General features: G+C 37.4%; 1 protein-coding gene across 5 annotated transcripts in view; it reads right to left on the bottom strand.

Moving 5' to 3' along the window:
- TARBP1 (tRNA guanosine 2 -O-methyltransferase TARBP1) overlaps positions 1–23,942 on the bottom strand; it is an 88,386-nt gene that overhangs the window by 39,625 nt on the left and 24,819 nt on the right. For 4 of the 5 annotated variants that reach the window (XM_087431929.1, XM_087431931.1, XM_087431932.1 and 1 more), the window contains exons 11-16: positions 19,927–20,026; positions 18,808–18,980; positions 6,831–6,928; positions 3,124–3,285; positions 779–966; positions 86–347 (exon numbers count right to left, since the gene is read on the bottom strand). In XM_087431929.1, coding sequence (XP_087288055.1) covers positions 86–347; positions 779–966; positions 3,124–3,285; positions 6,831–6,928; positions 18,808–18,980; positions 19,927–20,026 — 983 coding nt within the window. The remainder of the gene's footprint in view (positions 1–85; positions 348–778; positions 967–3,123; positions 3,286–6,830; positions 6,929–18,807; positions 18,981–19,926; positions 20,027–23,942) is intronic. The other variant, XM_087431930.1, reaches the window with a different exon arrangement.

Genomic DNA, 23,942 nt, shown 5'->3' with positions numbered 1-23,942 from the left:
AAAAAGAAAGAAACAGGTAATTATTTAATTTCAGAAACTGATTTACATTCCTGTATTCTTCAATTCATGTCTCACCATATCTTACCTTGGGAACCAAAATTTTCATGCAATGGAACACAGGTAAAACTTGATCAGAAGGAAGAACTGCGAGGGCGTCTAGTGCGGACTGCAAAGTTCTTATTGGCATTTGAACAGCAGGGAGAATGGGTTCCCGTACTTCACCCTCTGAGGCTGGTATAAGGGTATGATACTTTTTCAACAGGAAAGAGAGGCAGACCCACTGATCGTGAATATACTGTGCAACTATTTTCCCCCATCCTTGGGAAGATGATGGTTCTTCAAAAAAACTGCAACAGAAAATAAAGTCACTATCCCATCCTTCCTTAAGTCTGTCTCAATCTCTTTTATATGTAGTACACTATCCTTCTGAAGAGAGAAAGTAAATTCATCATTAAATATCCTGCCTACCAAAAAAACAAGGAAACCACGTAAACCTCAATTTTCTAACTACCCTGAAAGTAAATATTTTCACTCACTCTAAATGATTCGCTGAAAAGTAAATGCAGAAAAGTTAATGGGTTTCCAGTAAGAGAAACGAATAATGTGATAATACATTATCATCCTGAATGATAAGTAATCTTTCCAAAACCCTATAAGTAATGTTGAGCAATCACTAATTATCTCAGTTGTTCCAGTCTCTGAAACAAAAGCGGATTTTTAAACATTAGCAATAAAGATGCCTTTCATGCACATGCTGCACTCTGAGGGGTGAACACACCTGCTTTGCTCTTCTGTGTGGGGCTTCTGTAGCGTCTGATTGAGCTGAAGAGAGGAAAGGAACCTCTCCATGGGTCCAGCATCCAGAGAGTCCAGCTGTAGTTCTGGCTTCTGGTCAATGGCCTCACAGACCATGGCCAAGGCAGCCATACTAATGACTCTCTGAATCTGTCTACCAAGTGTCGGCTCCTAAGGAGAAAATGGAACAATCTATTATTTAACATAAGCAAGTCTTAACCAGTAAGGACCTGAGTGGCCAGTGTATGGAAATCTCATGGCTCCTTTCCCTCTTTCTGTCTGCTACTGAACATAAGAGGGAATCAAAGGAAATCCAATACATGTCATTCAGTTTCACTACTTTTGTACAGATTGGTGGCGAACAAATTTAAAGTGGAAGTAAAAATTCAGCAATTCAGACTAAGACATTTGATCTCTTTATTTGGCAGGTGGGTTCCTAGAAGTAGTACATGACAGACTAGATATGTACAGAACCCAAAACTGCATGTGAATTAGTACTTCTCAACCTTTTTCCTACTTGAATATACATTTGGATACAACACTCCTATGGGTGAGTCCTATATTAACTGTTTGGCTGAAGTATATTAAAAAGAAAAAAAAGGTTCCAGGCATATATATAAATAACTTCTTCAATCAGCTGTATGCTGCTTTTGGAAAGGTGACACAGCAGCATAGCAGTTAAGAGCTGGACTCATGAACCACATCACATGGCCTGGGTCTGAATCCTGGCTGTGCACTCCACAGTCTGACTGTGGACATAGTGAACTTTAGTTTTCTCATCTATAAAACAGGGAAAGAAAGAAAATCTACTTCACAGGGTTGGCTCCACAGCCTGGCTTCATACTTAGAGAAAATAAACAATCTCTAACCAAGAAGCCAGGAGCGCAGGCGAGAACCTAGACATAAAAAATAGCTGCAGGGAGAGACCAAAGCAGTTCTCTCTACTGCTGCCAACCAGTAAACTCTCCACCAGGAAGGAACCTTCTACTTATTCCATACCTTCCTTCACCTCCCAAAATAAGTCAAATATCTCTACAGATAAATTTTACACAGCAGCACTGCCAACATATGAAATAAAATGTAGTGTTACTTTTGAGCCAGTACAATCCCTGTTAACCTTAATGTAATTCAGCAAATTATTAAAGAAAGCAAGCCAATCTTTAAGAAGTACTGTGGCATGGTTCATGATTTTGTCTACATTCAAAACTCACAATGTCCTTTCATAACACCAACATACTAATATGCACTGGACATGATGCTAGAACATTAATCAGTCCTTTTATCGTTTTCTTTTAGGACAGTTCTTGAAAACTACTTAAAAATTAGATTATTAAAGCAATCAAGTAGTTTGTTTTAATTAGCAGCCTGGCCTAGACTATGATTCAGCTCAGATTTATTATAGCTAACCTTTATTGAGGACCTTCTATGGGCCAGGGACTGTTCTAAAGTTTTAAGATGTATGAGCTTACTTTCATTCTCACATCAATCCTATAGCCCTCATTTTGCAGGTGCAATAAATGAGGCACAGAGAGGTTAAGTGATTTTTCCAAGGTCACATGGCTAGCAAGGATAAAGCCAGGATTCACAGCCAGGAAGTCTAACTCCAAAGCCTGTGTTCTTAACCACTACACTTTATTGCATCATGTTTAAAAAACACCTCCAGGTGCTAAAATCTAGTGGAGAAGACATGAATTACTCCAAAACCAAGTAAGATGAAAATAAACACTGTAATGGAGGCACAAAGAGCAATAGGAAAACAAAGGAAAGCATGAGACACTGATCCAAGAAGGTCTCTAAGAGAAAATGTGATTTGAGCTGGGCCATGAAGGACAGACCAGATACTGACAAGTGCATATAGGAGGGGAGGGCATTCTTAGCGGAAGGATCAGACAGAATGAAAGCCTAGATGAGGAAGGATGTGACATGTGCTCGTGATCTGTGAAACTCTACGTGACAGCCTCGAGTGACTGCAGCATCGGGAGCATTGTGGGAAGGAAGAGAAAAAGCAGTGGACGACCAGGCTAGAAAATGAGATAGAAATGATGAAACTGGACACATTAAAGTGTCCCTTTCTAGTACAAGGGCAAAAGGGCTAGTCCACCATCTGTATCTAAACAATGTGAAGATTGAAGTCAGCACACCTTTGTTATATACCTAATATTATGATAGGAATCCCAATCTTCATCAGATATTATGAAGAATACTATCTTAAAACTTAAATTTCAGCAGATGCTTTTTATGAAATCAAAATATTGTATAATAATCAAATATGTATTCCATGTATGCCTTACTCAGCATAACTACAAACCTTAAATCAAAGAGGATTACCTGTCCACTGTCCATCTCTTGGAGATGCCGAATGGATGCATTTTTCAAAGGAGAAATAACCCTCCAAATGGGGTTACCTCTTTTCCACCCAACCTTCACATGGATATTTATAAGCTCAGTTAATACCATCAGGTATAAATGACAGCGATCCAGATCTGAAATCTAAGACAAACAATAAAACATTTAAGCAGGGTCCATGATTTTCACAGAACTACGAGAGTTCAGATAGGAAATAAATTAAGTTTATTTAGAAGTACTAAAACAAGACATTGATGCGGGAAAAAATCATTTCCTCCAAGAAGCCTTCCATGATCTCCCCATGCAGAGCTAAGCACTCCCTTCTCTGTGCTGACACAGTGACTCTGCCCTCAGCACAATTATACCACAAACCACAATTTACGCATCTGACTCCCCACCTTAACAATGAGACCCTGGAAGGCAGAAACTATGTTCTACCAATTCTTGCATCCCAGGGCTAATAATATATCATAAATAATAACAATAACAATTACCACTTCCTTTGTTTCAGGCAGTTTACAATACTCCATTCTTACAAGGAAGATTATGTCCCACTTTCCTAAGACTAAGTTTCAGAGAGGTTAAACAACTTACCCAGCATCTCAGAGCTAGTAAGTGGGAGGGACTGAATTAAACGCAGGTCTTTTTGACTGGGTTCAGTCCAGTTCTACCACTCACCAGCTCTGTGACCTACAGCAAGTGACCTAACCTCTTTAGGCCTCAGATTCCTTATCCATAAAACGGGGAGGGTAATATCTATCTATCACAGAGTCTGTGAAAGAATTAAGTGAGAGAAAGCACGCTAAATGGACTAGCACTGAGTGGTGGCCTTAATTATTATTACTATACCAATTACTACACCTCGGAGGCCTTCAATGGCACACAGGAAGCACACACTTCATTAATTTAATCAGCTTTCGCTGAGCAACCACTATATCCAGGCACTCTGCCAAGCGCTAGGATACAATGCAGACAGAAGGTAACGACTGCAGGACCTGGTGCTAGACTGACCGTATGGGGTGAGAGTGAGGGACAAAGGTGCCAGGGAGGATTCCTAAGTTTGGGGTTTGAGAAACTGGTTAGATGGTGGTACATTCACTGAGAAGGGACCCTGGAGGGGAATCCGGAGAACCTCCTATAGGAATGATAAGGGGTTCAGTTTTGAATAGCATAAGTGTGAGAAATTCAACTCAAGTTGTAAATAGCAGTTGGTTGAATGGGGGTTAAGCTCAGAAGAGCAATCTGAGGAGGAGACAGATGTGAGGGTCCCTGGCATAACTGAAGCTGGGGTTGCAGATGAGATCACCAAGACAGAGGAAAGAGGGGGCCAGGGCCAAGCTTTAGAAAGCTCCAAGTTTCAAGGCTACATAGTAGAGAATGGACATTCAAAGGAAAATTAATGGGGGTAATGGCCAGAGAGACAGGGGAAAACCAGGAGAGGATGATGTCACAGAAGCTTAGGAGGGCTAGTATTTCAAGGGGAAAGTGGTCAACAGTGTTCAATGGAGTAGAGTCAAGAGAAATGTGGTTTGAAAAGCGTCCATTAGGTTTATGACACAGGAGTCACTGACAGCTTTACAGAGCCATTTCTGCGTCATGATAGAGGTAGAATGAAGTAGAGCAATCTGTTTACATAATAACTTACAAAGAGAAGGAAATAGGGTGCTAGAGGGAACATGGAATTGAGAGAGAGTTCTTTTAAGAGGAGGGACTCTTAAAGCTGTTTCATAGCTCAGGAAAACAATCCAGGAGAAAAGAAGAGGTTGAAAATACAAGAAGGAGAGAGGATAATCAATAGTGTCAAGTCCCTGAGAAAAGGGAAGCAGATGAAATCCAGCTGCCTTACTCCACTGGAGCAGAGGAAGGCAAGGAGGACGGATTCAGGTGTGGGGGGCGTAGAGACATCTGACAGACAGAAATTGAGGCGATTCCGTCTGGTGGCTACTGTTTCCTCTGTGAAGCAAAGGTGAGGCAGCTGTGTGCTGGAGCCAGCCCGCACTGCAAGGATGACCGTTCATCTCTCTCTGATTCAGCAGCTTGAAATCAGCCATGGAAATTGATAAATACTACAAATCAGGGCTTTTTCCCCTGAGAGCTGGTTGTTAAACACTGACCATCACACCGCTGAGGTGAGGGAAAGTGGGGGAAGAGATTTTTATTAAACTCTAAGCTACCAAACAAATGTACTTAATTGGGAATTCTAATACCTAATTTATTAAAGAGTGAATTTTTCCCAATAATTGTAAACTATCATAAACTGAGTTTACTTTTTTATTTTGTGAGGAATATTAGCCCTGAGCTAACATCCATTGCCAATCCTGTCTTTTTGCTGAGGAAGACTGGCCCTGGGCTAATATCCGTGCTCATCTTCCTCTACTTTATATGGGACGCGGCCACAGCATGGTTTGATAAGCAGTGTGTCGATCTGTGTCCGGGATCCAAACCTGTGAACCCTGGGCCTCTGAAGTGGAGCATGAGAATTTAACCATTACGCCACCAGGTTGGCCCCCTGAATTTACTTTTTAAAATCTCTGCATCTAAAAGATAAAATCACATTAACTTTTCCCTTTTTAAAGTTATTTTTAGTTTCAAATTCCAAACAAACAAAAATATTTATGTCATAAAATGGGTACAAGGAGGTTCATTATATATCTTTTGTGTGTGTCTGAAAATTTCCATAATAAAAAGGTAAAATAATACTCATGATAATAAAGTGATGTTGGAGCAAATCAAACAAAAAAAGTTACTTCTTTATTAAATGCCTTCTTGGAAATTTAGGTGTAGCAAAACTACTATTAACAACTTCTTAATAAGAAGAAAGCTAAAGATAAACCCTCCCCTTTTTTCTTCTTATATTTTTATAGAGTTTTTTTATTTATATTTTTGCTTCCTATCATAACATCTCAGGTCTTTCCATATAAAATTTGTCTTTTTACATTTTTACACCTGCTTACCAGCTATCAAACAAAACAAACTTAATTAGGTATTGTTACGATCAGTATATGTTCTCATTTTATTGATAATCTAATGATTCTAATTGCTTCCACATTTTCCCTAGAGATTTCAACCAAAAAAAAATTAAGACTAATAGGCATTTTTGTAAGAATTGGTATTTTTAAAATATTCTTGAAGAAAGGAGGAAAAAAACTTCATTAATTTTTTTCGAATGTCCTAGTAAGAACAAACATGTGGAGAGTAGAGACAGAGAAGATAGCTACATTCACAGAGCATCCTCTTTACCTCAGACATATTGTTCCCAACTCTAATTGCATTTCAGAATCACTTACAGAGCTTTAAAAATACACATGTACTGATACCCGGTCCCATCCCAAACCTGCCAAATCTCTGGATTCCGGGACCAAATATGCATTGAATATGCTAAGCACTTCAAATACGTTATACTGTTTGAAACTCTCTAAGCCCTGGGAAGCAGATGTATTTTCTCCATTTTGCAGATGAGGAAACTGAAGCTGAGAAGCTACATAACCTTCTCAAGGTCACAGGCATTACACAGATAGAACTGGAACTAGGAGACTCCAAATCTTAAATTGTTTCTGCTTCCTAAGGTCGCTTCTCAAGAAACTATCACATTAAAGTAATTTTCTTTTCAATTTAATACTGTGCCTGCCAGTCAGTAATCACTCAAATATTAACAAAAAGAATGAAAAGTTACTCCAATGAGTACTTACACTGCTTAGTTCATTCATAGTAAGTCTTCTGAGAATAAATTCAGAAATGCTCTCTGTAGTAGACATGACAAAGTTCTGAAGAAGAGTAAATACCTCATCTGTATGGGAAAAAAAGAGTGCAACTAAAATAAAAGAAATAAGTTATTTGGTACAAAATACACCAGATATTCTAGTAAAAGTACAACTATGTTAATCATACGGGTGAATCACCAAAAATGAATTCCAATAAGACAATATTCATCAATACACGGAGAAAGCTATCAAACCTGGACGGAATTTTTGAAGCAGCTACTTGAAGACTCCAAAAGGTAAAAAGTAGCAGATGGATTCAGGAAGAAGTCACACTGAACAGCAGTGGGTTTACTCTGGTCTTCCTACAGACTGGAACCAGAGGCAGGAGCAGTCAAGAAAGCAGGCAGCAGAATGGGCCCCAACTTTCTGGTCAAAGAAGGAAAAAGGGAAACCCCAGGGAAGCAGCTAGTGAGTCCATACGAGATTCCACAGAGGGAGGCGCTCAGGAAAAAGGGCCCCAGAAAGTGGTTTATGAACTCCTGGGCTCCCCCGAGCTACTACACCTGGATCTGATACCACTCAGTAGACCACAGACTAACGGAGTGACAACTGCCCAGGCCCCAGACTGGCACTAATAGAACACAGGGGCAGAGGTCAAGAGAGCACTGCAAAGGATTTGAAACAAAACTGACAGTGGAAGCAATACCCAGAAAAGCTGGTCTGAGTTGAGGCCTGAACCTAACCAGGCTGACTGACTGCTCAACAAAATAACAACATTCTCCACAGGATTTAAACAAGATCCAGAGTCTCATAATATAATATTCAAAATATCTAGGGTACAATCCAAAATAACTGGGCCATAAAGCATCAGGAAATTCCTAGGAAAAGACAATCTACAAATGACAATACTGAGATGATGTTGATGTTAGAATAATCTGACAAAGACTTTACAGCAGCTACTATAAAAATGCTTCAACAATCAAGAAAGAACACTCTTGAAACAAATAAAAAAATAGAAAGTCTCAGCAAAGAAAGAGAAGATATACACAAAAGTCAAACAGAAATTTTATAACTGAAAAGGATAAGAATTGAAATAAAAAAACCCTCGCTGGATGGGATCAATAACAGAAAGGAGATGCAAGAGAAAAGAGTCAGTGAACTTGAAAACAGATCAATAAAATATGCAATCTGAACAAGAGAGGGAAAAAAGTGATTAAAAAAATAGAGCCTCAGAGACCTGTGGGATAATAATAAAGATCTAATATTCATATCATTAGAGTCCCATAAGGAGAAAGGCTGGTGCTGAAAAAAATATTTGAATAAAAAAATGGCTGAAACTTTCCAAATTTGGTAAGGAGTATAAACCTACAGATTCAAGAAGTTCAGGGAACCCAAAAGCGAATAAGCCCAAAGAAATTCATGCCCAGAAACAGTATAACCAAACTGCTGAAAACTAACACAAAGAAACAATCCTGAAGGCATAGAAAAACAATATATTACCTAGGGGAAGAGGAATTTTAATTATTTCAGAGTTCTAATGAGAAACCATGGAGGCCAGAAGCAAATGGAACATTTTTAAATTGCTGAAAGAAAAGATCTATCAAACCATCCAGCAAAAATATTCTTCAGAAGGTGAAATAAAGACATTCTCAGATGAAGGAAAACTAAGAGAATTCATTGCCAACAAGCCTGTTCCAAAAGAAATGCTAAAAGAATTATTTTCAAGCAAAAGGGATAGGATGCCATAAGGAAATATGGGAACACCAAGAATGAAAAAAGCAAAAGAAACTGTAAATGGCTGAGTAAATATAATAGGCTATTCTTCTGCTGAGTTCTTTTAAATTTGTGTGATGGCTGAAAGCAAAAATTCTGACATTGTCTGGTAGGATTTTCAACAAATGCAGATATAAGACAACTATAACAGATGGAGGAGGAGGGTAAAGGGACCTACAAGGTAGTAAAGTTTCTACATTCACTTCAAGTGGTAAAATATTAATTCTAAATAAACTGTGAAAAGTTAAGTATGCATATTATAATCCCTAGAGAAATCATAAAAAAATCTTTTGGACATCTTTGGACAAAAAAATCTTTGGACATCTAGTAAAAAATGCAATAGATAAATTAACATGGAATAAGAAATAATGTTCAAACTGCCCAAAAGAAGCCAAAAAAGGGGAAAGAGAGAGATGAAAAACAGAAGGAATAAATAAAATACAAAAAATAAAATGACAGACCTAAATCCAAACATATGTTAAGTAGTTACATTAAATGAAAATGGTCTAACCAATTAAAAGACAGAGACTGTTAGAATGGATAAAAAAATCAAGAACCAACTATATGCTGTCTGTAAGAAATTAACTTCAAATATAATGATCTACATAGAATAAAAGGCCAGAAAAAAATACACTATGCAAATTATAATCAAAAGAAAGTATGAGTGCTTATACTACTATCAGACAAACTAGACTTCAGAGTAAAGAAAATAAGCAGGAATAAAAAGGGACAATACATAATGATAAAAGAGTCAACTCACCAAAAAAACTCACAATCCTAAATGCAAATGCACCTAACGAGAACTTCAAAATACATGAAGCAAAACTGACAGAACTAAAAGGAGAGAAAGACAAATTCAAAATTATAGTTGATGTCAACATTCCTCTCTCAGCAATAGAAAGAGTAAACAGAAAATCAGCAAGGATATAAAACTGAAAAACACTATGAAACTCTTAGATATAAATGACATTTATAGAACACTCAACAATAGCAGAATACACATTCTTTCAAATTTATATGGAACACTCACCAAGACAGACCATATCTTAGATCATAAACCAAACCTTAACAAATTTTAAAAACTGAAATTGTACAAACTATACTCTCTGACCGTAATGGGATTAAATTAAAAAGCAATAACAGAAAGATAACTGGAAAATCTCCAGATACATTTCTAAATAATTCATGAGTCAAAGAGAAAGTAAGTCTCAAGAAAAGTTAGAAAATATTTTGAACAGAAAATACAACATACCAAAAAGTGTGGGATGCAGTTAAGGCAAAACTTAAGAGGAAAATTTATAGCATTAGATGTCATTTTAAAAAAGAAGATCTAAAATCAATAATCTAGGCTTCCATTATTAAAAAAGGCAAAATAAACCAAAGCAAGCAGAAAAATGCAAACGAGAAACAGAAATAATGAAATTGAACAGAGAAAAATCAATAGAGAAAATCAATGAAACCAAAAGCTGGTTCTTTGAAAAGGTCAATAAAATTGATAAACCACTTAGAGAGACAGAGAGAAGGAGGACACAAATTGCCACCATCAGGAATAGAAAAGGATATTACTACAGACCCCAGACGCTGCAGGCATTAAAAGGATAAGGGAATACTATGAACAACTCTAGAAGTATACCTGTCCCCATTCACAAATGACATGATTGTCTACAAAGGAAATCCCAAGGAATCTATTTAAAAAACTCCAACTAATAAATGCTTCAGCAAGGTCACAGGATACAACGTCAACACACAAAAATCAATCATTTTTCTGTATACTAGTAATGTACAAGTGAAAACCAAAAATTTAAAAAATGTATCAATTTACAATAGTTTCCCCTCAAAAGAAATACTTAGGTATAAATCTAACAAAACCTGTACAAGATATATATGCTGAAAACCGTAAAACTCGGATGAAAGAAATCAAAAACAACCTAAATAAGTCAAGAGACATACTATATTCATGGATTAAAAGTCAATATAATAAAGAAGGCAATTGTCCACAAATTGATCTGTAGATTTAATGCAATTCCAATCAAAATTCTAGCAGGATTTTTTTTGTAAATACAGACAAGCTGATTATAAAGTTTATAACGAAAGGCAAAGGAACTAAAATAGCTAGAAATATTTTTGACAAAGAAGAAGAAATTTGAGAGAATCACACTATCTATTTTAAGACTTATTGTAAATCTACAGTAACCAAAACAGTGTGGTATTGGCAAAGAATAAACATATAGATCAATAGAACAGAATAGTCCAGAAACAGATTCTCACAAATATAGCCAATTAATTATTTTTAAACCACTGTATTGAAACACGGTTTGCATAACATACACCCATTAAAAGTGTATAATTCAACAGTATCTAGTATAGTCACAGAAATGTGAAACCATCACTATAGTCAATTTTAGAACATTTTCATCCCCACAAAGAGAAACTTCATATCCTTTAGCCAGCAATCCCATAACCCCCGTCCCCTCCCAGGCCTAAGCAACCACTGATCTACTTTCTATCTCTATAGATTTACCTATTCTAGACATTTCATATAAATGGAATCACATAATATGTGGTTTTCTGTGACTGGTTTCTTTCCCTTAACATAATGTTTTCAAAGTTCATCCATGTTGTAGCATATATTAGTACTTCATTCCTTTTTATGGTGGAATATAGATGTACCACATATTGTTTATCCATTCATCCAACCATCTACTTTGGATTGTTTCCACCATGGTCAATTAATTTTTGACAAAAGTACAAAACAACTCAACAGAGAAAGGACAGTCCTGTCAACAAATGGCGCTGGAGCAACTGGGTATCCATGGGCAAAAAAATGAACCTCAACCTAAACCTTACACCTTAAAAAATCAACTCAAAATGTATCATAGATCTAAAAATAAAAACCAATAAAATATTTATAGGAAAAAGAAGAGAAAATCCGATGTGACCTGGGGTTAAGGCAAATATTTCTGAAACGTGATATCTAATGCACAATCCATAAAACAAAACAAAAAAATAAATAAAATGCACTTCATCAAAATTGAAACTTGTGCTCTACAAAACACACTGCTAAGGGAATGAAAAGACAAGCTAGAAGAGAGGGAGAAAATATTCATAAATCACATATCCAACAAAGGACGTGTATCCAGAATATATAATGAACTCTCATTATATACATTTCATACAAGAGTATGAAAACAACCCAATTCAAAAATAGGCAAAAGATCTGAACAAGTGTCTGTCACAAAATGCTGTATCTATCACTCTTAGAAATGTTCACTTTTTAAAAGATTACCTACTGCATTAAAAATTACGGCATTAACTTTAAATTTTTGTGTTACCTATTATAAACGAGAGTATTATATGGCCTCTGAAGTATCTCATGAGTCACTTGCCAGGTCAAGAAGCCACCAGCAAATGACTGGAAAGTAAAGCTTTTTACTAAAAAAGTAAGAACCATAACCAGTGAATATGGTAACAACTGAATACTCTGGTAAGAACAGAATACTCCTCTCTTCTATATTCTCTGCCTTTTCTTTCTCCTATATATACTAAACTCCTTAAATCTCAAACTTATATTAATAGCATAAAGAAAATTTACTTTCCTCAGATACATTCAAAGCCATTAGATTAAAATAAATTTAATTTACCCGATTACAAGGGAAAGCTTAGAGCGTGAAGAACAGAGAACAAAGTGATGTGAAAAGAAGTAGCTGCTGCTAATGTTTCCAATATTATCATCACCACCATGGTGGTTCCTATGAATTACAATACAGAAGAACCTCTCTTTCACTCTCAAGTCAAACCCTCAGTCACTGCCATATCTCTAAATTAACACCCCATCACAGCAACATATAAACTGCATGCAAAGATGCAACCAGGATGGTGTTTATAGTTTTGTTTCCTACTCTATGCCTCATATAATTGACAGTGGTCAACTGAATCCCAAAAGAAGTGGTCCCAGAATTGGTCAAAAAGCTATCTCAGTCAAAATCATGAGATACCACATCATAGCCATTAGGATGGTCATTAAAAAAAAAAAAAAAAAGCAAGTGTTGGTGAGGATATGGAGAAATTGGAACCCTTGTGCATTGCTGATTGGAATGTAAAATGGTGCAGCCACTATGAAAAACAGAATGGCAGTTCCTCAAAAACTAAACATAGAATTAGCATACGATCTAGCAATTCCACTTCTGGGTATATACCCAAAAAAAGTGAAACCAGGGACTTGAACAGATGTTTGTACACCAATGTTCACAGCAGCATTATTTGCATAGCCAAAAGGTGGAAACAACCCACATTTCCATCAACAGATAAATAAACAAAATATAGCATATACGTACACTGGAGTATCATTCAGACTTAAAAATAAATGAAATTCTGACACATGCTACAACATGGATGAACCTTGAAGACATTATGCTAAGTGAAATAAGCCCAACACAAAAGCACAAATACTGTATGATTCCACTTATATGAGTTACCTAGAGGAGTCAAATTCATAGAGACAGAAAGTTGAACAGTGGTTACCAGGGGCTGGCAAGGGGGCAAGAATGGGGAGTTATTGTCTACTAGGTACAGAGATTCAGTTTGTCATGATGAAAAAGTTCTGGAGATGGATGGTGGTGATGGCTGCACAACAGTGTGAACGTACTTCATGTCACTGAACTGTACACTTAAAAATAGTTAAAGTGAGGGCCGGCCCCGTGGCGCAGTGGTTAAGTACGTGCGCTCCACTGCTGACGGCCTGGGTTCGGATCCCGGGCGTGAACTGGCACACCGCTTGTCAGGCCATGCTGTGGCAGCGTCCCATATAAAGTGGAGGAAGATGGGCACGGATGTTAGCCCAGGGCCAGTCTTCCTCAGCAAAAAAAGAGGAGGATTGGCAGATGTTAGCACAGGGTTGATCTTCCTCATAAAAAAAAAAAAAGGTTAAAGTGTAAATTGTATGTTATATATATTTTACCACAATTTAAAAAAATAAAAGCTATCTCAGGAAGAAAAGTACAAATAGACACAAGAGATTAATCAAGGCCAGAAAATAGAAGCACAAGGAAAAAAGTGAGACTCCGCAAAAAGCATCAAATACACTATCGAGACAAATTCAGCAAGCAGTTAGGACAGAAGTGTGTTTGTTTAAGGCCAGTTACTTTGGCCCGTATAATCCAATGTAACTAAAGGGAGAGTTATAACTAAAAATCTATTTCCTCAAATATAAAAATAAACATTTTATAGTTATTCTGAATTTTAAAAAAATAACCACTGGAACATCATTTTACAAAAATTCTTCATTTATGTACATATGGGTGCACGATCCATGAATCTGATCTCATTAGATATAGTCTGAGATGGCGTTATATAACACAGACTGCGTTCTATTTACACAGCCACACTGATGTTTTCACTTTAAATTCACGATCACTCGCTGAGTGCACCCCTAGTGCTTCCCAGCAAGCCTACAACATTTCCCTAGTCCATTTACTAACCTCTTTCCCAAATATTCACACCTCCTCAAACTTCCAACACTTCCTTCTCCATCCTCACTGTTTCCTCTTTCACTAAGAAAACAGAATAAATCAGAAGAGAATTTCTACAACGTCCTACATCCACCTGCCGAACTGCACCTGCCTTCCTATCAGTGCTCCCGTCTAAGACCAGCCTCTCCGCCTGCGCCCTGCATCCCGTGCACTTCCACCGCCTCTTGGACACCAACAAGCAAATGTCGCCCTCCTCGCAACTTCAAAATTTCCCTCTACTGAATCATTTCAATCAGCACATAAACATTACTTTCTCCCTCTTAAGAAAATAAAACTTCTCTTATCCGACCAGCAACTGCCCCATTTCTGTGTTCCACTATACACAAAACCCCTTGAAAGAGCTCTCTATACTCAGTATCCGTTCCTCTCCATGAGCTGTCCCTTCCCCACCACCTCAAAATTGCTTCTGTCAAGGTCACCACTGATTTCCATGTTACTAAAACCAATGGTCAATTCTCGGTCCTTATTTTAGTTGTTCAGCGGCATTCGATGCAGTTATCACTCCTTCCTCCTGGAATCACTTTCTTCACTGGCTTCCAGGATATCACATTCTCCTGGCTTTTCTCTTCTCTTGCTGTAGTAAATTCCTCCCACATATCCTTTGCTGGTTCCTCTTCATCTCCCCAACCTCTAGACATTGGTGTTCCCCATGGACTTGGACCTCTTCTTCATCTACACTTGCTCTTTTGATGTTCTCATCCCATCTCATGGCTTTCAAGACCACCTATATGCTAATGACGCCCGTTTCTCTCTCTAACCATACTTCTCCTTGAACTCCAGACTCATAAGGTCAATGCCAACTCAACACCTCCCCTAGGATAGCTAAAAGGTATCTCACACTTAAACTATCCAAAACAGAACTTGTCATCTTTACTCCAAAACCTTCTCTAACTCCAGTCTTTCTAACCTCAGTCAAAAGCAACTCCATCTGTCCAACTTCTCCAAGAATCAAGTAACATTTGAGTTCTGCTTTTTCTTACAGCACACATCCAACCTATCAGCAAATCCCATTGGAAGAACCATCAAAATACATCCATATAAAGAAGATGTGGTATATATACACAATGGAATACTACTCAGCCATAAGAAACGATGAAATCCAGCCATTTGTGACAACATGGATGGACACTGAGGGTATTATGCAAAGTGAAATAAGTCAGAGGGAGAAGGTCAAATACCATACACTCATTCAGGGCTAGATAATAACAACAGCAAAAAAACACATAAAGACAGATTGGATTGGTGGTTACCAGAGGGGAAGGGGGGAAGGGAGGAGGGCGAAAGGGATAATTAGGCACATGTGTGTGGTGATGGGTTGTAATTAGTATTTGGGTGGTGAACGTGATGTAATCTATGCAGAAATAGAAGTATAATGATGTACACCTGAAATTTATGCAATGTTATAAACCAATGTTACTGCAATAAACAAAAAATTAAAAAAAAAAATACATCCATAATCTTAACACACTCACTGCACCCATGGCTATGCCTGGGACAAGCTTAGTGCTTGTCTTCCGCCTCTTGCCCCTGCTGCTCTGTAGTTTACTCTTGACACTACAGCCAGAGTGAGCTTGTTAAAACTTACATCAGATCTCATCACTCCTCAGCTCAGAACCCTCTAAGAAAAGCCATACCCTTAAAATGGCCCACAACGTCCTACACAACAGTTGCCACTCCCCCTTGACCTCTCAAAATTCATCTCCTATTACTCTTCACCTCAGTGTCTCCTCAAACAGCCAGCTCTCACCCTGGGGCCTCTTCACTTGCCAGTCCCTCTTCCTGAAAGACCTCTCCTACACGTGTGCATGGCTCCTCCCTCGACTCTAAAGTCTCTGCTTAATCATTACCTTCACAGTTAGGCCTTCCCAGCCAACCTAACTAAATCTGTAACCCTCGACCTCTATCCCCCAGCACGCCCTGTCCTACTTGCTCTGTCTTGTTTTTCACCTATCAAACTTCCATACATTTTATATACTTATTGCTTATTATCTCTCTTTCCACCCCACTCTAGTGCCCCACAACAAAGTCTCAACAAGGGCAGGGATATTTGTCTCTTTTTTCATGGCTATACCCTAGTGCTCAAAACAGTGCTCGGCATATAGTAGATAATCAATACACATTTGCTGAATGAATGAATGCCCCAACACCAAATCAAAGGTGTTCCCCAGTCTCCCTCCATTAGACTTAAACATCTTCAAAACTTGACTATCAGCACAGTAACTGCCACAGGTTAAATGGAGCAGGGTGGGATAAAAGCATCTAACCATACACTCTCCACACTGATTTCCTTCATCTCACTTCTTTTCTCCCCATGTGTCATTCCAAGCTTTGATAGGTTTTTTTTTTTAAAAAAAAAAAGGAAAATGAAAAAATGGAGGGCAAAGAGGGAAACCACAGTAGTTTGTACTCTCTCAAAAAGAAAAGAATGACAGAATGTTGAAGCTAGGTGATAGGTACATGGGGATTTATTATGGTATCTCTATTTTTTTTGTATATTTAAAGATTTCCATAATAAAACATTGAAAATTAAATTTAAAAAATTTTAAAACACAGTAAGTCAAAGTTGCCCCAAACAACAGCATACTGTAAGACCTCAATCTCACCCATTGATAATAAGTATACCTAGATATTTCTGACTTTACCATTATTTGTTCACTGACCTTGGTACTGGTAATTAATTCCTAGACTATTTACTCATTTATAAAATGGAAATAACTATTTTCCTCTTCCCTAATCAAAGAAATCCTTTCAGAATTAAGATCTGTTTACAGTTAACTAAACTTGATATGGTTTACCAGTTATATTGGAATTCAACTACTATCCAAATTAAACAGGTATTTCTTTGGCTCTCAATTGGTTATATAAAAAGAGATGCATGAGGAGCAATGGGAACTCTTACACTCTGCAGGTAAGAACATAAAATGTGTACACAACTACTTGGAAAAACAATTTTCATCCTCTTATAAAGCTGAAGATGCACAGACCCTAAGAACCAGTACATACCCTGGAGAGACTCACACACAGGCCCAGAAGACATGGAGACAGTGTTCACGGCAGCACTGTACGTAATAGTAATCAACTAAATACAATCCAATGTCCAGCAACAGGAAAATGCATAAACTGTGGTGTCATCAAACAATGGAAAATTATACAATAGGCAAAATAGTGAGGTATAAGAAAGGACATGGATGAATCCTAGAAACATGTTAAATAAAGTTACAGAAGACTTCTTACAGTAAAGTAACATTTCTATAAAGCTCAAAAGCAAGAAAACTAGACAATATATTGTTGAGGAATATCTATACCTATATATGTGGTAAAACCATTTTTTAAAGTGCATGAAAGTGATAAAGATAAAAGTCAAAATAAGGAGGCAAAAGGAGAGGACTGAGGAGTAACAGGTAAACGCGTTTTTAGGTTGGGTGGTGAGTTCACTGGTGTTTAATTATTTTGCATCATAACTTATATAACCACCACACACTCTATGCTTGTATCAAATATCACGACAACTTTCCAAAAGGCATCCATGACCCAGTCCTGCACTTGAAAGCACTGAGCCTAGTAAAAACAGTCAAGACATGTCCAATGAACCCGAATTTATGCCCTTAAGGAGTCGAAAATATTATAAATTTACTATTATGTGTATAGCATTTGGTTCTGCTACCATTATCAAAAATATCAGAACTTGGAAACTAGCTTTAATATGTCATAAGCATATACTAAAATCTAACTTTATTGATATTATCCTCAGGTTTAACCTAATACCCGTGCTTCTCTAGACCTTTTAAATAGCATATTCCTAAAATTCCAAATGAAATGGGTCAGAACGGATTGGGAATCAAGGCTTACCCATCAATATTCTCATCTCTAATGTCCATGGGTTTTCAACTAATATTTTCCATATATCTTAGTTCAAGGAGAGAAGACAGTGCTCAATGCTTCTATCTACTACCACTCTACTTCCTGTGTTAAGTATTTTCTACTTAAAAGGTGCTCAGAGATGAACATGTTTAAACACAAGTAATTATAAAACTACTGCCATTCTCATGCTTTAGCTTATTTTCTGCAACATCTAGCACACTGGCAATTAGAAATGGATCCTGCTTAAACATACAAGAAATAGTGATAATTTCTGATGGTCTGGAAATCAATGATCAAACATAAATTTAAAAAAAAAGCAAATGAAATCACCCTCTAAAATCAATAGTAACCAAGAATGTAAACACGAGGATGTCAGCTCCCTGAGGGCAGACACTCACTGCTGCTCCTTCACTGCTGTATCTCCGGCACCACCAGGAGACCCTCAGTAAACATCTGCTGAATGCATGAGGTAATCTTTTTGTTTTAAAAGGTCAGGCAGGGCCGGCCCCGTGGCTTAGCGGTTAAGTGCGCACGCTCCGCTGCTGGCGGCCCGGCTTCGGATCCCGGGCGCGCACCGGCGCACCGCTTCTCCAGCCACGCTGAGGCCGCGTCCCACATACAGCAACTAGAAGGATGTGCAGCTATGACATACAACTATCTACTGGGGCTTTGGGGGGAGAATAAATAAATAAAATCTTTAAAAAAAAAAAAAAAAAAAAAAAAAAAAAAGGTCAGGCATCTCCTCTCATTCTAAATACCAACGACAGACCAAGCAAGACACCAACAGAAACTAGTTTCCTCACCATCTTGGGTACTGGAACCTTTCAACAAGCAAGTGTGCAACAACTTCACCAGCAACTGGAGGCATCTGTCAGTTTTCAGCAAGGGCATGTAGGCATTTGTACCAAACTTCATAAGGGCATCCAGAAGAGGATCTAAGAATATCCTTAATACATTCTGTGTTCTCCGCTTTTCACTAGATATTAAAAGACATGCCCAAATCAAGCATTTCAAAAGCATGAAGAAATTATTTTCCATCTATAATTTGCAGCGTTGGTTAGCTCATGGATTCAATTAGAATTACTTATGGATGATCCAAACACCTAGGCCCCATGAGGACTGCTCTTTCACTCCAGTCTCCCCGCTGACCTTTCTGTCTGTGCCTTCTCAGTGAGTGCAGGGATTCACCAGAGAAGAAAGCACAGGGAAGAACATACTGCACCAACTCTAGGCACAAGTATGAAGGAAATCCTATCTCTAATTGATTTCCAAATTAAAATGTTGAGACCCTGCTTCAATCACTCAAAAACAAAAAAACAAAAAAACAAAAATAAAAACAGATGCTAGTCAAGGAAACAAAGCACGTTAAAAAAAAATACAAAGAATTAAGGATTTATGAACAACTATTATAATCAACTTTAGTACTAAAACTTTGTCTAGAAAGGAGACTTGATGTTAATCAAATTAACTGCATATCGTGCAAATACACTACCTAATGAAGCTGCTTTTGCAACAATTATAATCTGGTGAGAACTGATCTCGTCACATTCTCAAAATATAAATGAGACTGTTTTATCTTTATTATCTTCTTTTTAACTACACATTTTACAAAGAGGTCAAATCCAGTAAATTACCTAATCTTATGGGAGGATCTTACAACCCATTCTTCTAATATTCTTATATAAAACCAGTGATTATTGTATACAGTTTTTTTGACTTTCTCTAACAGTTTAACTTACTAACTAAAAGGACTAATAAGCCCCTATTCCTATTAATATTTCTTTAGTATATTGCCAACGTTCTAGTTCCTTCATTTAATACATGTAATCAATTCTATACTAATCAGAGAAGAATCTGAATAAGCACCATATATCTGATTAGCCTTTTTTTTAAGCTTTCTTTTCAAGTTTAGAAACACTTACCTATATTGAATCTTCATTCCTTCCACATCTACAGCCAGCAAGACCATCATAGCAACAAGCCTGGCTTCAAACCAATCAGGCATAAAGCAGTTTTCTCCTGCTTAAATAACAATAGTTAAGGTTTACAAAGCATTAACAAAATCCTTCAAAGATAATATTTCAAAAACAAAACAGCTAAGTGATTATACCTTATCAATATTAAGTTATTAGAGAAATACAGCTGAGATGAAATACAACAGAACACCCTACATGGCTCCTTGTTATACACAATTAAATATGAATTAAAAACACATCTTTGCATGCCTACTACATGCCATTCACTGACTTAGGTGCTGCAGACACAATAGTTCTTGTGCTCATGGAATTTACAGGGCAGTAGAGGAGAAAAGCATTCATCAAAGAATATACAGAGAAACGTAAAATGATAACTGAAGTCAGGGCTTTAAATGGTGCTAGCAGAGTGTACACAGGATAGGCCCTCGTCTGGAGAGTAAGAGAAAGTCACCCTGAAGAAACGACAGTTGGGCTGAGTATGAAGGCTGAGAAAGAAGGAGATGGGTGAAGGGAGACAAGATCTTTCCAGACAGAAGGAAGAGCACCTCAAAGGTGCTCTGGCAGGAGAGAGCGTGCCATATTCCAGGATATGGAAGGATGCCCGTGTGGCTGGGGTACACAAGCGGGAGGGAGTACCAAACACGGGGTTACAGAAACAGGTAGGGGAGAGACCGCGGACTCTATAGGCCATGTAAAGGATTTCTGCCTTTATCCGAAAAGCAAGAGGAAGCCACTGAAGGTTAAAACAAATATATACAAGGAAGAGGAAAAATCTGTAGATCAAAATTTGTATTTTAAAAAGATTTCTCTAGGTACAATATGGAAAAGAGATTGTGGGGGAAGCAAGAGTAGATGCAAGGTGACCAGGTAAGAGGCAATTCTAGTATTTCAGCTGAGAGAAGAGAGTTCCCTAAAATGTAACCGGAAGGTGGATGGAATGGATACAGACACAAAGGCTTTGGGGTCTCAAAGACCTGTATTTGAATCCCAGTCCTACGGCTTGTTAGCTGAGGGACCTTGGGACAGTGGTTACCCTCTCAGAGAGTTTAGGTCATTTTCTATGAAATCAAACTAATAAACCTATGACTTTACTTAGGTTTATTATAAAAATTAAATAATATATACAAATTTCCTAGAACAAGTTTGAAAGAGAGAACTTGGTTAACAGATAAAATTAATATTTTCCTATCTCTGAAAGCCAGTTAAATTAAAATAAATCATGGATAAAAGATTTCTTTTTTATTCATGGTATATTACTATAGTAAGATTACACTTTTCACCTCAACTCCCAAGAAAAATTTAGGTAAGAGATCTAATTTTCCAGCCCAATGGTTCAAATACTTAAAACATTTTTTTAAATATTCTAATATATTTTGGAGGTAATTTAATATATTTTGATACAAATTTATTGGAATAGTACAGAAGACAGACAATACTAAAAACATATACTTGTATGTAGGACAACTCAGTGTAAAAATACAACAAAAGAATAAACTTTATTATATGTTATTTTTAAAAATGCTATGAGTGCCATTAGGTTGCCATCAATAAAAAATCTTCTTGTATTTTTAAAAAAATCTAAAGATTGGTGCTATCTAGAAAAATTTAGTAGGTTCAATTTACAAGTGTTATAGAGGCAAATTATTGAAACTTTTTCTCTGAACCATTTTTACTCACACTAATACTTTATATCCCACATTTACATTAAAAATTCATTCATAAATGAAAACTGAAATGAAATCAAGTGCCAACACCCTATGCAGTTCCCTGTATTTTCACTAGCAATCATATAATCAGATAACCTTTTGACCTCATGGGAGGTGGGGGGTTGGGGATGGTGGAGGTGCTTTGTAAGAATGAAATATCACAGTGGCACTTAAGCATCTTCTCCACTTAAATAGCACGTGAGCTGGAAGCCTTTGTGTGTAAATACTACACATTTTGGTATGGATAGCACACATGTTGGGGGTCTTCAAAGTGGTTAACCAGATAGTTCTCACTTGCCTCCAGCAAAATACCAATAGCAGAGTTCTAGAAACACAAATCCTTTTTGAAATCCTAAGCAATTTTTCACCTTGGATACTGAAAGGGAAGGTTAAAAATCAGAAATTTAGTGGACCTTTAATGATTTCTGATTTCAACGAGTGCCGCAGTTCCAGGCCAACAACAATAAAGTGCCTCATCCTCCAGGGGAGGACACGCTCTTGCAGGCTGCTTCCTAAGTACTTGACCACCACACCAAGTAAATCCATGCTACAGAGCAGTGGGTCTCAAAGTGCACATGTGTTAGAATCACCTGGAGGGCTTGTTAAAACACAGAGGGTGAGCCCCACACCAAGAGTTTCTGATTCAATAGGTTTGGGATAGAGCTTGAGAATTTGCATTTCTCAAAAGTTTCCAAGTGACACTGATGTTGCTGGTTTGGAAACCATACTCTGAATCACTGGCAGAGAATTCCTTATTTACTCTCCCTTTTCTCTCACTGAAGCTAGAAAAGTGGAGGCAACAATGGTTTTAAAGAAACAAAAGAATTACTGGCTAACATTAATCATCTTAATGCAATTTAACACTCAGTCAAATCTTGCTATCACAAATTTTAAAAACTGAATCTAATTCTAGAAAATGCAAACTAGTCTATAGTGTCAGAAAGCATATCAGGGCTTGTCTGGGGATGGAGGAGGGACAGTTAGAAGTGGCAGACAGGGATTTCGAAGAGGCACAAAAACACTTTTGCGGGTGATGGATATGTTCATTTTCTTGTTATGCTGATGGTTTCATGAGCGTATACATAGGTCAAAAGCCATCACTCTGTACAGTTTAAATATGTGCAGTTTAACGAATGTCATTATACCTCAATAAAGCTGTTTTTAAAATCTGTTGTACAGCTGCAATATACTACTTTGGGATCATTCCATATCTTCAGATTTCTTGGTTACACTTTAAGTAGGCACATCATTTAACCACAAAATCTTTATACAAAACATCCTTTCTGATGTACTGCCTGATTTAAGTATAAATTTCTCTAAATATATTTTACTCTGTGGTTGATCTTAGCACGTCCAAGCTCTGACAAGCCTTTCTGCTGTTCCCAAACTATGTTTCACTTTCTCTATTTCAGAAAGCCTGCTCTGAAAGCTCTTCAACATTTTTGTTTGTTGATGATGTTGGTTTTGTGTATTTGTTGTTGCTTTGTTTTGTTGTTTTATATACCATATATATATATAATATGGTGTATATATATATATATGATATGCTGTGTGTATACACACACACACACACACACAGACACTCACACACACCCCTACCTCATATCCATCCTGGGCTCCATGCCATAGATAAATAGACAGACAGACAGATGGATGCCTACCTACTTTTAGCTTCTTGGATGCAAGGTCATCCAAGCCTTGTGGGATACTCTTTCCCACTTTTCACCTTAATTTCTATTCCCTCATCAGGTGTTGCCCCATCTGGTGTCCTCCCCCTACCCCCACAGGCCCACCTGTTCTGGATAAGTACTGCTCACACAAGGTCCCCACTCCAGTGCTTACGTCTTTCAAGGCATTGTGCCAGGATTATCTGCTTACTCATCAACTCCCTTGCTACATTATGCTCTCTCTAAGGGCAGGGGGTACATCTTTTATCTCTGTAACTCCAATACCTGGCACTTAGAAAATATTTGATATATGTTTGCTGAATAAATAGTGTAAAACCTATCTGTTCTATGTCAAAACCCAAAGAAAAAGCCACTTTAGATGCAGAATCTGACTGAAAACAGTGTTTTGGCTGATGAGTCATTATATAAAAACAAATTTGAATATTATATGTATTTTATGCCCAAAAACTCAAGTTAAATGTTTGCTTTGGAATTTATTAACTTGTTCTGAAAACTGCCCAGTAATTGATAACTAAACTAAAATTTTATAAAGGCACTTAGCCAAGGGCATTAAAAGGCAAACAAAAAT

This window comes from Ceratotherium simum, chromosome 6, assembly GCF_057802395.1.
Source record: "Ceratotherium simum simum isolate JZ-2026a chromosome 6, ASM5780239v1, whole genome shotgun sequence".
Classification (NCBI taxonomy): Eukaryota; Metazoa; Chordata; class Mammalia; order Perissodactyla; family Rhinocerotidae; genus Ceratotherium; species Ceratotherium simum.
The sequence above is the reverse complement of the archived record's forward strand: the minus strand, read 5'-3'. Positions and strand labels throughout refer to the sequence as shown.